Source organism: Mus caroli, unplaced genomic scaffold (assembly GCF_978045245.1).
Source record: "Mus caroli unplaced genomic scaffold, Mus_caroli_1 scaffold_1, whole genome shotgun sequence".
Taxonomy (NCBI): domain Eukaryota; kingdom Metazoa; phylum Chordata; class Mammalia; order Rodentia; family Muridae; genus Mus; species Mus caroli.
In genome coordinates, this window is record NW_028227256.1 from 18,336,510 (window position 1) to 18,351,424 (window position 14,915).

The following is a 14,915-nucleotide window of genomic DNA, read 5'->3' on the forward strand; positions in this document are numbered from 1 at the left end:
ATAGAGCAAATCAGTAGCCAACATCAAACTAAGTGGAGAGAAACTTGAAGCAATCCCACTAAAATCAAGGACTAGACAGGCTGCCCACTCTCTCCCTACCTATTCAATATAATACTCAGAAGTCCTAGCCAGAGAAATTAGATGACAAAGGAGGTCAAAAGGATACAAATTGGAAAGGAAGAAGTCAAAATATCACTATGTGCAGATGATATGATTGTATATTTAAGTGACCCCAAAAATTCCACCATAGAACTCCTAAAGCTGATAAACAACTTTAGCAAAGTGGCTGGATATAAAATTAACTCAAACAAATCAGTGGCCTTCCTCTACTCAAAGAACAAACAGGCTGAGAAAGAAATTAGGGAAATGACGTCTTTCACAATAGTCACAAATAATATAAAATACCTTGGTGTGCTTCTAACCAAGCAAGTGAAAGATCTGTATGACAAGAACTTCAAGACTCTGAAGAAAGAAGTGGAAGAAAATCTCAGAAGATGGAAAGATCTCCCATGCTAGTGGATTGGCAGGATTAATATTGTAAAAGTGGTCATTGTACCCAAGGTACAATTCACAGACCACATGAAGCTCAAGAAGAAGAAGAAGGAAGACCAAAGTGTGGGTGTTTTAGTCCTTCTTAGAAGGGGGAACAAAATACCCATGGGAGGACATACAGAGAAAAAGTGTGGAGCGGAGAAGGAAGAAAAGTGTGGAGCAGAGACTGCCCAACCTGGGATACATCCCATATACAGTTACCAAAGCCAGACACTATTGTGGATGCTAATAAGTGCTTGCTGAGAGGAGCCTAATATAACTGTCTCCTCAGAGGCTCTGTCAGAGCCTGACAAATACAGAGATGGATGCTCACAGCCAACCATTGGACTGAACACAGGGTCCCCAATACAGGAGTTAGAGAAAGGACTGAAGGAGCTGAAGAGATTTGCAGCCCCATAGGAGGGACTGCAATATCAACCAACCAGACCCTACAGAGCTCCCAGGGACTAAATCAACAACCAAAGAGTACACATGGAAAGACCCATGCCTCCTATCATATGTGGCAGAGGATGGCCTTTTTGGCCATCAATGGGAGGAGAGGCCCTTGGCCCTGTGAAGGCTGGATCCCCAGTGTAGGGGAATCCCAGGACAAAAAAGTGGGAGTAGGTGGGTGTGGGGAGGAACACCCTCATAGAAGCAGAGGGGTGGGTGGATGGGATAGGGGGGTTTTGGAGGGGAAACCAGGAAAGGGGATGATATTTGAAATGTAAGTAAAGAAAATATCTAATAAAAAATATTAAACATGGCCCTCAGGGCTGGCCAATTGGGGTTGAAAGAAGCCAGGCAAAACATTGTAATATTTATAAATATTAAATAGTAACTCAAGGTTATTGATAGTAAAGTAGATTCTAATAACAGATTCTACTAGATTCTAGTAGGTATTTGCCCAGTAGGTATATGTGTTGTTTAAGGCTTATTGTAAATATAAAGGCTGTGTGGCTCTTTTATGCGGGAACTAAAGGGTTAAAGGCAGGGTAGAAACCCCAGGTAGGGATTAAATACATTCTACAACACTCTGTGGCATTATTGAAAGCTGGAGGGTTGAGACAGTCCAGTGGTATTTGGACTGGACCCATCTTTGCATTGTGTCATGGCAGTTGTTTGGACTTGCCATGTTCTGAAGCAAGTAGGAGTTCCTACATCTCCATAGGAGATGGAAATGAGTGCCTCTCAGCAAGAAAGCATGATCATTGCCTGAAAAACTTAGTGTTGCCTGCTGTCCTATGTGGATGAAGACCACCAGGAGGAATATATACTTGGTGGAGATCCCTTGTCCTCATCTTTCTCTCTCATTTTACTTTCCAATCTTTTTCCTCTTCTGTCTGTCCCTACTGCCCTATAACCTCAAGGCTACCCATCTACCCAGCAAGTGCTGGTGGTCTACCTGTGTCCTCCCACCTCTTCTGTTCATGGGCCATAAAAGTACACACTTTAACTGCATCAAAGTGCAATGCCACACTTTCATTCAGTTGGAGAAGGGGTTCTCAGCTTTTGGCCATGTTGGGGGTGGGTCTGGTGGTGCTTGTACTCATATGATAAATTCTGTACCTCAAAGTCTGGTTGCCCCAATATGAGCAAGTTCTCATGTTCAACAGCCTTTGTTTTGCAGATCTCACCCCCCCCTCCCAATTTAAAACCAGAGAGAGAAAGAGAGAGGACAGAGAGAGGAGGTCTACATTAGTCAGGACCAGAGCACATGCCTCAATGAAATGCCTCTCTAGGACACTACACTGCTGGAGTAGAAATAACCCAGGAAGATTCAAAGTGTTTGGAGGAAATAGCCAGTCTAGTGTTAGAGAATTAGACTAGGGTTAATTCCTCAGTAATTACACAGTTAAGTCACTGTTGTGGTGACTACTTATGTATGTCAAGGCAGTGTGCTACCACCAGGACTTTTATCATTAGACTGGAAGTGCATTTAGGTTTCCTTGATTGACTTGTGAGGATTTGGTACTCAATATAGTGGAATCTTGTACCCACATACTCTTTGGAATTCATATGAAGAGGGGGAGCCTAAAATGATGGAGATTCTTTAAGATATTTATTTATTTATTTATTCATTCATTCATTCATTCATTCATTCAATGTAAGTACACTGTAGCTGTCTTCAGACACTCCAGAAGAGAGCATCAGATTTCGTTATGGATGGTTGTGAGCCACCATGTGGTTACTGGGATTTGAACTCGGGACCTTTGGAAGAGCAGTTGGTGCTCTTAACCACTGAGCCATCTCACCAGCCCCAATGGAGATTTTCTTATGGCATGAATTCACCAGGGAAGTAGAAAGGAAAAGGGAGAAATTTAGAGGTTGTGTTGGAGGATTTGAGCTGGAATGACCCTCTTTATCACAATGTCCCCATGAAGACACTCTTCCAGTGACATAATGTTGTACTCATCATGACCACACATCCCTCCGCAAGCCATGTGATGCTACAGTGGAAACAGAGCCAGCCCCGGACCAAGACCAACCTGGCCATCTTTATCAGGATGCAGTTAGAGGTCTGGACCTGTTCCTATGTAGATTAGGTTGGTCTGGGACTCATGGGAAGCCACCTGCCTCTGTCTTCCAAGTGCTGGAGTTAAAGGCATGAGCCACCATGCCCAATAAATTTCCTGAATTCTCATTCAGAATATTCTGCAATGCCAGATCTAAATTGATGTCTCTGCCCCAGATTACAGCAGGCTAAGCCCCTCCTGATGTGAACTTCCCCTCTTCATTGTCTACTGTGTGTTTCCCACAATGAAACCATTGTCCTATTGTAGGGATGAGACATGGCAATGGGGGCCAGTGTAGAATGTGTCAAGAAACAATTTTCAAAACACTCCCTCTTCTATTGTACAGACACAGACACTGTAAGTATCAAAAAGTTAGCTTTTCCTGGTGTGGGGGTAGAACTCAGAACTGACAGGTAGCAAGTGATGCCATTGTTGTTGAATAAGCTGTAGTGCTGATATGTAGTGCAGGCTGTGAAATTTGGTGTTGCTAGCTTCTTCATAGCCGGGAATCTGGACTGTGAGTTTCTTGGAAGAGATTAAGTCAGAGGCAAAACAAGCTTTGTTCATTAAGAAAGGAATTATTTGGAACCAGCAGATAAGGTATAATGATCACCCTGAATATAATGATATTTAGAACCCGACATTTTCAGATAAGGAAGCTGATGACTCTGAGCTTGGTCAAGAGACCAAGCAAGCAAGATTTTATAGCCTGTTCCCTATAAAACAGGGTGGCACTCCTTAGCATGCTTTGCTGCCCTCTAGAGGCCAACCAAAGTTTCAAGACGGGTTCAGAAATCTTCCTTCACCTTCCATAGCATTGCTCTGGTTTCCAAAGAAATGCAAACCTTTGCTATGTGCACCTGAAAGACCCACAACGTGAGGACTCCCCCACGTTCTGACTCAGGAGAGGCGACACCCCAAATCACTCATGAGAAACGGTCTTGCTGCAAACTGCAAGAGGACTTTTAATTCAAGAGCACTCTCAGGCCCGCGGTCATACACCACTCAGGGGTAGAGGACCGTGGAGCCCCGAATAGCTGGGTAAGGGGGTATTTAAAGGAAGAAACCACAACTCAAGGAAGTGGGGAGGGCCTTGTTGGAAAATAACAAAGATAGCAGTTAAGAGTCACAAGGAAGTGCAAAGTCACAAGAGTCACAAGGAATACCTGGTAATTGTTCAGGTTATCTCTCAAGACAGGTTCTAAGAACCCCTAACAATAGCACATTCTTTGAATGAACACTCTTTGAACCCAGGAAGCGGGTGGGTGGAGGAATGTTGCTATCTGTTTTATGATTAGCATACCTTAGAGCATTGAGTCACAGAGATTACATTCCCAAGCCTGGGCCTAAAGGCCTAGAATTTTGCTTTTATATTTTTTCACATGCAGCTACAGTTTTTCTTCATTTTTATTTTGTTTTGATACAGGATATTGCTTGTATTGTTCAGGTTGACACCCATATCATAATTTATCTTAGAAGAGCAATATTAAATGAATGTGGTTTGGATCTATAACACCCAAAATTAACCTGTAAGGCCCACCTGCCCAAGGACCAGGTAACTTTAGCTACTGGGGACTCTCTGAATGAACCATGCAGAGCTGGGATTGATGCAAAAGCAAGAGGAATTTATTGTTCCAGCTTGTTGGGGTTGTCCTGTACCCAAAGGAGAAGCTGCAACCTGGTTGTCCAGTTCAGCAACTTTTGTATACAGTTTCCAGGGGCAGAATAGAGCATCAGCAACTAGGCACAATATGATTATAGGAACAGTGTGCCCTTTAAACTGATTGGTAATGAGGTAGTAGGGGCTTACTCAGCCTCTCCCTTCCAGCCTATGTGCTCAGCCGACCTCTTCCCTCTGGGAGGAAAGGGGCCCAGTGGAATTGTCCAACAGTCTTTAGTTAGCTGACCTCTTCAGCTGGGAGTTGTAGTTTTTGGAAAATAGCAAAGCCTGGGGGGGGGGGGGAGAAAGAGTATTGTAGCTGATAAGTTTGTCCTTATAAATTCCTGCAACACATGGCTGGGACCATTCTACCTGGGAAATACAGGGAATGGCCTTGACCAAAGTCCATTTCTTGGTCAGTATTTAATATTTAATAAAGCTTGCATTAAATTTGACTCAAAATGGAGGAACCGTTCCTCCCCACCTCTCAATACCTGGTGAATCACAAGATTAACAATCCTATTGCCTCCGCCTCTGGAACACTGGGAACAGAGACACCTATTACTACGAGGGTGTATCCCCTCCCCTCCCCTCCCCTCCCCTCCCCTCCTCTCTTTCTCTCTCTTTTTCCTTTTCAAAAGCTATTGGCAGGTGATAGCTGCTGGGAGAGGACAATACTTTTATTCTAGATATGGCCACTGGTGGGCTGCCCTGCTCCAGTGAATGGCCCTCACATATGGATCAGAGAGACTAAGGAAGAAAAGAGAAAATATGAAATGGGAGAAGAAGGGGTAAGTGTGTGTTCAGGGGAAAAAGGAATGGGGAGATGAGAAATCAACAAGCTCAAAACACATTGTATATATATCTGAAGTTCACAAGGAATAAATAAAAATATTAAAATAAATAAGGGTCTTCTTAAATGAATAATCTTTGTACAAAGAAGTGGATGCCATAAAGACCTCAGTATATCAGGTGTGTATATAAAGTTGACCTCATTTATGTCCCCACTTACCCTCTCCTGTTGGCCTTCCCTTCTCATCCTGGTCATCTTTCTTGTTCTGAATTATCCCCATTCTGTGGACACATTTTGAGCTTGTGTGGATGATGCGTGTGTGTGTGTGTGTGTGTGTGTGTGTGTGTGTGTGTGTGTGATGGAGCATATGCTTGTATGTGTGCTTGAGAGTAAGTACTATTCAATCTTCCCATCCTCCAGTGCTGAGACCCAAGACTTGAACCAGGGTGACCTGCTATAGTGACAATTTTCTAAATAAAATCAAACCATGGGCAGTTTTCAATTGCCACATGATTTAATGAACACTGACTTAATAGCTGTTCATTTGAGACTTTTACATAGCAAATTGTCATACAGGAATTCTTACTGATACTTGTAGTTTCCTGAAGATTAATCTGTTACTACTTGTTCGAATGAAGATACAGGTGGGCACATGATTCTGAGCCTTGGTTTTGTACTCTAGACTCTGATCTCTTAGATTATTTATAGTACTAAGAATAAGTGTTTGTGGCAGGGCCTGGTACTCTATGACTCTAATTCCAGGACTGTGAAAGGTAAGAGAGCTTTGTGAGTTTCAGACAGTTCTGAGCTATACAATGAGATGTAGGCCAGCAAGGGACCACATGACACACAAGCAAAGGAAAAGTAGGTTTTTCAAATAATGAGCTGAATCATATTTAAGCACTGTCTCATATTGTCTGCAGTGACAGTCTCTCTAGATGCTTCATTATGTCCTTTGGAGTAAGAAGGTCTCTTGGACTCTGACTCTGAGTTGCTGCAGGTTTATCAATCTCCAAGAAACTTTGATCATTTGATTCTGACAGCGGTGTGTGTTTTAGTCAGGATTGTTTTCAGACTCCCAGGTAAGATGTGCTGAGGTGGATCTCAGGTGATCAGGTCCTGTCAGGATGCCAGCCTCTTGTGGCTACAGAAGATCCAGTGTGGTAAAGACGGAGAAGGAATCTCACAGAATTCCTTACATGCACAGAGGGGAGTAGTCTCAGAGTTTGGAGGAAACTAGTCGGAGTTTTGCAGATGAATAAGGGTCCAGAGAGGGCTTAGGGATGAGTTTGTTTTCAGACAAGGGTATCCCTATGCAATCCTGGTAATCCTTAAACTATAAAGACCTGGATGGCTTGTGAACTCAGAGATCTGTCAGCCTCTGCCCCCTGGGTGCTGGGATTAAAGCTATGAGCCACCACACTCACCCACTTTTAAAGTAGAAATTTAAAAGTCCCATTATTGAGCTGGCTAGATGGCTCAGTGGGTAAGAGCACTGACTGCTTTTCTAAAGGTCCTAAGTTCAAATCCCAGCAAACACATGGTGGCTCACAACCACTCCTAATGAGATTTGATGCCCTCTTCTAGTGCCTCTGAAGTCAGCTACAGTGTACTTATGTATATTGATGACTAAATCTTTGGGCCTGAGCAAGCAGGGACTGAGCAAGTTGAGTTGACAGGAGCCAGAGGGCTGACCACAGTGACCAGAGCGAGCAGAGGTCCTAAAAATTCAATTCCCAACAACCACATGAAGGCTCACAATTATCTGTACAGCTACAGTGTACTCACATAAATACATACATACATACATACATACATACATAAATAAATCTAAAAAAAAAGTCCTAAACTCCTCAGAACTTCTGTGGATCAAAACCATGCGCTTGTAAAGCCTGAGAGCTCACTGGACCCAAAAGGGAACTCTGAAGGAAAAGAAAAAGAAAAAATATTGAAAGAGAAGAAAGAAGGAAAAGAGACAGAGAAAGCAAAAAAACAAACAACAACGTGAACGAAGGCCAAAGGAATAAAATCCTAAGAGCTAACAGCTGTAGGCTGATAAGAAACCATTAATCTTTCCTCTTAAATGTAAATAACTCTTCAAAGACTGGGATAGTGGCCCACACCTTTAATCCCAGCACCAGGGAGGCAGAGGCAGGTGGATCTCTTAATTTGAAGCCAGCCTCATCTACTGAGTGAGGACCAGGACAGCCAGGGCTACACAGAGAAATCCTGCCTCCAATAAACAAACAAACAAAAAACAAAACCAATTTTCTTCTAAAGCAGGATGGAGAGGCACACATCTCTAATCCTAGTTCTCAGAAGACTGAGTCAGACATGAAGAAGGCAGCCCTAGTCTGTGCTATCTAAAGAGTTCTAGAGCAGCCTGAGCCATTAAGAACCCCACCTCCACACAATAAAACAAATGAACAAAGACCAACCAAGTCTCCTGTGACGTTTCTTAATCAGTCAAGATCATAAAAACTTTTCAAAATTAGTCATCGTGAAACAGATAATCCTAATGGCTGGGAAGTATTTTAGAATTAAAGGGTCTGGGCTCCAGACTGGTGCCAAACAAAACCATAACAAACAAGAACAACAAAAACCTCAAAACAACAAAAACCAAACCAAACCAAACCAAACCAACAAACCCAAAGAAGCTAATGTCATCTTGCTGCCATGGTGACAAGTTGACAATTAGCTGTACAGCCTCAGAAAGGAAGGTGACAAATTTGAGTACAGCCTGGCTATTTAGTGAAACCCAGATTAAAGAAAAATGAACAAACAAGCAAACAAAAGCCCCAAATAAATCAAGGGAATCTCTGAAATTACCAAAGGGAGCCTGAGGCAACTGTGTTCAGCTTGCCCAGGGCACTGCAATGATTCAATGAAGCCTGATTTCCTTGAGTATACTCTCTTGGCTCCTAGCTTTCTGTCAGCTCTTTTCAGGAAGTAGGAGTGTTTTTTTTGTTTTTGTTTTTTTGGGGGTGGGGGTGGGGTGGCACTCACCTTTCATCTCAGCACCTGGAGAGATCCAGCAGCCTGGTCTACTTAAGAGAGATTCTGGTCAACCACAGCTACATGAGGTCCTGTCTTAAGGTGGGAAAAACATGTAGAGATCTTCCTCCTCCAGCTTATTCATTCCTCACCAGCCTCCAACGACTCCTCTACTTCATGGTCTGTAGATCTGCTCCAGAATTTTTGATATTATAAAGAAGAAAATTTTAGGTGTTTGGACATTCAAGTGAAGACTAAACATATTATCTAAGAGTAATCACAGGGAGTTTCGAAGGGAGAAGCTAGAGGCATTTGAGTCTCCTCCCTAAGGTGGGTCAAAGCTTGCTCCTTGGGAGTGAGCATATATATATATAGCTCCTAAAGCCAGAATTGCCTTTCTACGGAGCAACCAGGTATCTGGAATTGCTTTGTTCTAAGGCAAGTAGGACCCTTCAGAAGACAGGAATGAGTGACCTCCGCAGGAAGGGATGGTGGAATGTGCCTGACTACTTCCACAGCCCACTGGTGTTTTACATGAAAGAGGACCAGGAAGATTACATATTTGGTAGGTGGCTGTCACTTTCATCTTAATTTCCTTCTATCACCTTAGATAGAATCTAAACTTCAAGGCCTCCTGTTTACCCACCCCCAACCCAGCGCTGCTGTTTGACCTGTGCTATTACCTCTTCTGTGAACAGGCCCTGATGATGAATACCTTCACACCCTGGAGGTCCACAGCAACACCCTCATCCAGCTGGAGAGATGGTTCACACCCGCAGGCCAAACCCGAGTCACTGTGGTGGGGCCACTTAAGGCAAGGCTGTGGGTGATGGACATGATCAGAAAAGTGGGGAGTAAGAACACTTTGGAGAAAATTAAAGGTAGGCATCCCTGACAGGATCTTGGTGGAGGCCTTGGTGCCTCTTTGTTTGAAGATTTACTTACTTTTTGTATATGAGTTCTCTATGTGCATGTACAGCTGCCTGCGAGTAGAGGGCATCTGATCTCATGAGCCACCAAGTAGTTGCTGGGAATTGAAATCTGGACTTTTGGAGGAAATCCAGTGCTTTGATGCCTCTTTAGGAGTAGCTGTAAAGCACCACACCTCCTGACAGGCCTCTGGGTCATCTGGTAAACCAGAGATAACACAGAGTGCAGTATCAACAGGGAAAGCATAAAGTCATAGGTTCATGGCATGATGTCAGCAAGGGTGTGGGAAGGCAGGATGGATTATATGGGGGGATTTGGGTGGGATGATACCCCCTCCCCACTGCAATGTCCTCCTGAATGTCTTGTTCCTCTTACATTCTCTTCTTAGGCAAGATGATGCTACTACAGATCCGGGATCATCCTCTGAGGGAGCGAGACCTGGAGCTTCATCCGGAATCAGGGAGAAGTCTTTGGATTACCACAATGAATGATATGACTTTTGTGGAAATTCCTCACTTCTCGAGGTTTCCGTTGACAGTCGCTTGGTTGTTTTGTGGTTTTGTTAGAATTCTTGGTATTCATAACTTTGCAGACCTCCAATGGTAAATGCTTTGGAAAAGCAGCAGTTTGGAAAAGCAGTGTTGTTGTTGGTGGTGGGTGGGTGGGGGACAGGTGTTTCATCGGCCTTTAAAAATTAATAAAAGATAGTCAAGGAACTTTGAATTGTGGACCATATTGGCAATCTCTAGCAATGTAAGGCATAAGATTACACACTTGCTGGTGTAAGATTCTGGCAAAGGTATCTGTGACAGGCAATACCTTTGATGTTGGTCTCTTTTGTCTACACTAATCCAACCTAGTGGTAGAATTTCTGGGCAAGGCAGATTCCAAGGTCTGGGAAGGATACAATTTCTCCCAAGAATTACAATCTGGGAGGTGGGCGTGGAAACAAGATGTAAATTGCTTCTCTCACATCAAAACACCTTAGGCTGTGTTACTGGGAGTGTCTGATTAAAGCAAATTGTATTTAAAAGTGCTGGAGGGCCTGGCTAGACTACTGCCAGGGTGACCTGCCATAGTTAGTTTTTAAATAAAACTGGTTCATGGTAGTATTTACTTGGCACCTAATTTTTTTTTTTCAAAGTCAACACATTTATTGTATGCACTTAACAAAGGGGGACAATCTTCTCATGGAAGGGTGCCCCTATTATCACACACTCAAACTACAATAGAACTACAGAAGAAAAGAGTGCTTGCCACTTTTTGCAGATGCAACATCCATTGCTCAGAGGAAGATCTTGCCTTCCAATGTGTCTCAGACATTTAGCTGCTTGACATATCCATTTTCCTATCAGCAATGGATATTGACTACGATTTTGTCCATCTCTAATACTCAATTTCATTTCTTTGTTCCACAATCAATCTTCCAGTGGTTCTCTCTGGTATAGGCAACGCTGGGTCTCCAGATCATAAATGTAGGACCCACAACAGTTTAAACATTTGGATGTAGCAAATGTGACTCTGTTGGGCTGCCTATTGGCCCAGATGATGTCCAGAAGACAGAATTTCAACTGACTCAGATTTAATAGGTGTTCATTTAAGTCCTTTACAGAGAAAGTTGTCTTCTAGGAATTCTTGCTGATACTTGTAGCTCCTGGAGATTAATCTGTTACTATTTGTTCTAATAAAGATGCAGGTGGGCACATGATACTGAGCCTTGGTTTTGTTTTCTAGACCCTGATCTCTTAGATTATTTATAGTACTAAGAATAAGTGTTTGTGGCAGGGCCTGGTGCACTATGACTCTAATTCCAGGCCTGTGAAAGGAAAGGGAGGGGGAGGTTTGTGAGTTTCAGACAGTTCTGAGCTATACAATGTGATGTAGGCCAGCAAGGGACCACATGACACACAAGCAAAGGAAAAGTAGGTTTTTTAAATAATGAGCTGAAGCCAGGTGTGGTGGCACACCCCTTTAATCCCAGCACTTGGGAGGCCCAGGCAAGGCAGACTTCTGAGTTCAAGGCCAGCCTGGTCTACAAAGTCCAGGACAGCCAGGATTATACAGAGAAACCCTGTCTCCAAAACAAAACAAGCAAACAAAACAAAACAAAATTCACCATTCAAATAATGAGCTGAATCACATTTAAGCACTGTCTCATATTGTCTGCAGTGACAATATGATGTCTTCATTATCTCTTTGGAGTAAGAAGGTCTCTTAGAACCTGACTCTGTGTTGCTGCAGGTATCAATCTCCAAGAACCTTTGATCATTTGATTCTGACAGCAGTGTGTGTTTTAAATAGTCAAGATCTTTTTTTTTTTTTTTTTTTTTTTTTTTAGGCTCCCAGGTAAGATGTGCTGATCTCAGGTGATCTTAGGTGATCTCAGGTGATCAGGGTTCCAGCCTGTTGCTGCAACCTTGATGAGGATTTAGCAGGAACCTCACAGAATTCCTTACAGGCATAGAGGTTAGTAGTCTCCTAGTTTAAAGGAAACTAGTCTGAGTTTAGCAGATGAATAAGGGAACCAGAAAGGATTTAGGCATGAATTTGTTTGTTTTCAAATAGGGTATCCCTATGCAATCCTGGTAATCCTTAAACTATAAAGACCTGGGTGGCTGTGAATTTACAGAGATCTGTCAGCCTCTGTCCTCTGGGTGCTGGGATTAAAGCTGTAAGCCACCTCACAAGGCCACTAAGGGAGGAATTTAAAAGTCCTATTATCATTCCAACTTTACCCAGACACTGTTTCACACTCTTGGGAACTTCTGTGATCTTACAGGGTGATTAATACCGTGTGCTTGACAAGCCTGATGGCTCACTGTGTATGCCAAGGATCCAAAAGGGAACTCTGAAGGAAAAGAGGAAGGAAGGAAGAGAGAGAGAAACAGAGAAGTGGGAACATCAAAAAAAGGTCAAAAGAAATAAAAATTAAAGAGCTAACAGCAGTTAGGTGGTTAAAACATTGATCATTCTTATTAAATATAAATATCTCTTCAAAGACAGGTGTGGTAGCCCACACCTTTAATCCCAGCACTAGGGAGGCAGAGGCAGGTGGATCTCCATGGTCTGAAGATCTCCAGAATTTTTGATATTATAAAGAAGAAAATTTTAGGTATTTACACATTCAAGTGAAGCCTAAATATATCATCTAATAGTAATCACAGAGAGTATTTAAATGGGTGTTGAAGGGAGAAGGTAGAGACATTAGTACCTCCTTCCTCAGGTCAGTCAAATTGGCCATTTGGGAGTGAGTATACATATATAACTCCTAAGACTAGAACTGCCTTTGTACTGAGCAACCACGTGTCTGGAATCGCTCTGTTCTAAAGCAAGTAGGAGTCTACAGGAGTGACCCACGCAGGAACACGCAGTGGAATGAGAAGGACTACTTCCCCGCCCACTGATGTTTGATGTGTAAGAGAACCAGGCAGACTACATATCTGGTAGGTGGCTTTCATCTTCATCTTTTGTTTGTTTGTTTGTTTATTTTTTATTTTATTTTATTTTTTTTTGGGTTTTCGAGACAGGGTTTCTCTGTATAGCCCTGGCTGTCCTGGAGCTCACTTTGTAGACCAGGCTGGCCTCGAACTCAGAAATCCACCTGCCTCTGCCTCCCGAGTAGTGGGATTAAAGGCGTGGGCCACCATGCTCGGCTCATCTTCATCTTAATTTTCTTCTATCATCTTAGGCATCAACCTTCAAGGACTCCTTAGGCATCAACCTTCAAGGACTCCTGTCAGAAAGTAGGAGTGTCTTGGGGGTTGGGGGAGGTTAGCACTCACCTTTAATCTCAGCACCTGGAGTGATCCAGCAGCCTGGTCTACTTAATGAGGTTCTGGGCAGCCATGGCTACATGAGGTCCTGTCTTAAGGAGGGAAAACCATGTAGAGATCTTCCTCCTCTGGCTCATTCATTCCTCACCAGCCTTCAATGATTTCTCTACTCCATGGTCTGTAGATCTGCTCCAGAATTTTTGATATTATAAAGAAGAAAATTTTAGGTGTTTGGACATTCAAGTGAAGACTAAACATACTATCTAAGAGTAATCACAGGGAGTTTTGAAGGGAGAAGCTAGAGACATTTGAGTCTCCTACCTAAGGTGGGTCAAAGCTCGCTCCTTGGGAGTGAGTATACATATATAGCTCCTAAGACTGGAACTCCCTTTGTGCCCAGCAACCAGCTGTCTGGAATCTCTGTTCTAAAGCAGGTAGGCATCTACAGGAGTCAGGAATGAGTGACCCCCACAGCAAGGAATGGTGGAATGTGCCTGACTACTTCCACAGCCCACTGGTGTTTTACATGAAAGAGGACCAGGAAGATTACATATTTGGTAGGTGGCTGTCATCTTCATCTTAATTTCCTTCTATCACCTTAGATAGAATCTAAACTTCAAGGCCTCCTGTTTACCCACCCCACCCCCAACCAAGTGCTGCTGTTTGACCTGTGCTATTACCTCTTCTGTGAACAGGCCCTGATGATGAATACCTTCACACCCTGGAGGTCCACAGCAACACCCTCATCCAGCTGGAGAGATGGTTCACACCCGCAGGCCAAACCCGAGTCACTGTGGTGGGGCCACTTAAGGCAAGGCTGTGGGTGATGGACATGATCAGAAAAGTGGGGAGTAAGAACACTTTGGAGAAAATTAAAGGTAGGCATCCCTGACAGGATCTTGGTGGAGGCCTTGGTGCCTGTTTATTTGAAGATTTATTTACTTTATGTATATGAGTCCTCTATCTGCATGTACAGCTACCTGCGAGTAGAGGGCATCTGATCTCATGAGCCACCAAGTGGTTGCTGGGAATTGAAATCTGGACTTCTGGAGGGAATCTAGTGCTTTGATGTCTCTTTAGGAGCAGCTGTAAAGCACCATACCTCCTGACAGGCCTCTGGGTCATCTGGTAAACCAGAGATAACACAGAGTGCAGTATCGATGGGGAAAGCATAAAGTCCTATAGGCTCATGGGATGAAGTCAGTGAGGTAATGGGAAGGCATGAATGGATTATGGGGTTTGGGGGACCTGGGTGGGATGATTTTTTCCCCTGCATTATCCTCCTGAAAGTCTTGTTCCTCTTACATTCTCTTCTCAGGCAAGATGATGCTACTCCATATCCGGACTTATCCTCTTTCGGCTCAAGACCTGCAGATTCATCTGATACCAGGGAGCCGTGGTTGGTTCCCTGCTTGAGTGATTGGACTTCTGTGGTAGTTCCTAGTTACTTGACGTTTCCTTTGACAGTTGTTTGGGGTTTCGGTTAGAATTTCTTTTATTCATAAGTTCACAGATCTTCTTTGGTAATTTGTGGGAAATCAGCCAGTGGGGTAGGGGAAGGTGGTTCTTTATTATCCTTTGAAAAAACAAGTGTAAGATAGGTAAGTTTGATTTGGAGGACCATAGTGGCAATTTCAGGCAGTGTAAGATTACACACTTCTAGGTGTAAGATTCTGGCAAAGGTATCTAATGAAACACATTGCTCTGACATGTAATGC

General features: G+C 43.3%; 1 protein-coding gene and 1 pseudogene across 1 annotated transcript; both read left to right on the top strand.

Moving 5' to 3' along the window:
* The first annotated feature begins 8,959 nt into the window (after window positions 1-8,959).
* LOC110300174 (KH homology domain-containing protein 1C) lies at window positions 8,960-10,030 on the top strand. The gene is made up of 3 exons (XM_021170246.2): window positions 8,960-9,059; window positions 9,193-9,375; window positions 9,813-10,030. The coding sequence occupies exons 1-3, from the start codon at window positions 8,960-8,962 to the stop codon at window positions 10,028-10,030; spliced, it is 501 nt and encodes a 166-aa protein (XP_021025905.1).
* Window positions 10,031-13,654: 3,624 nt separating this feature from the next.
* LOC110284592 (KH homology domain-containing protein 1B-like) lies at window positions 13,655-14,684 on the top strand (annotated as a pseudogene).
* The last annotated feature ends 231 nt before the right edge of the window (window positions 14,685-14,915 follow it).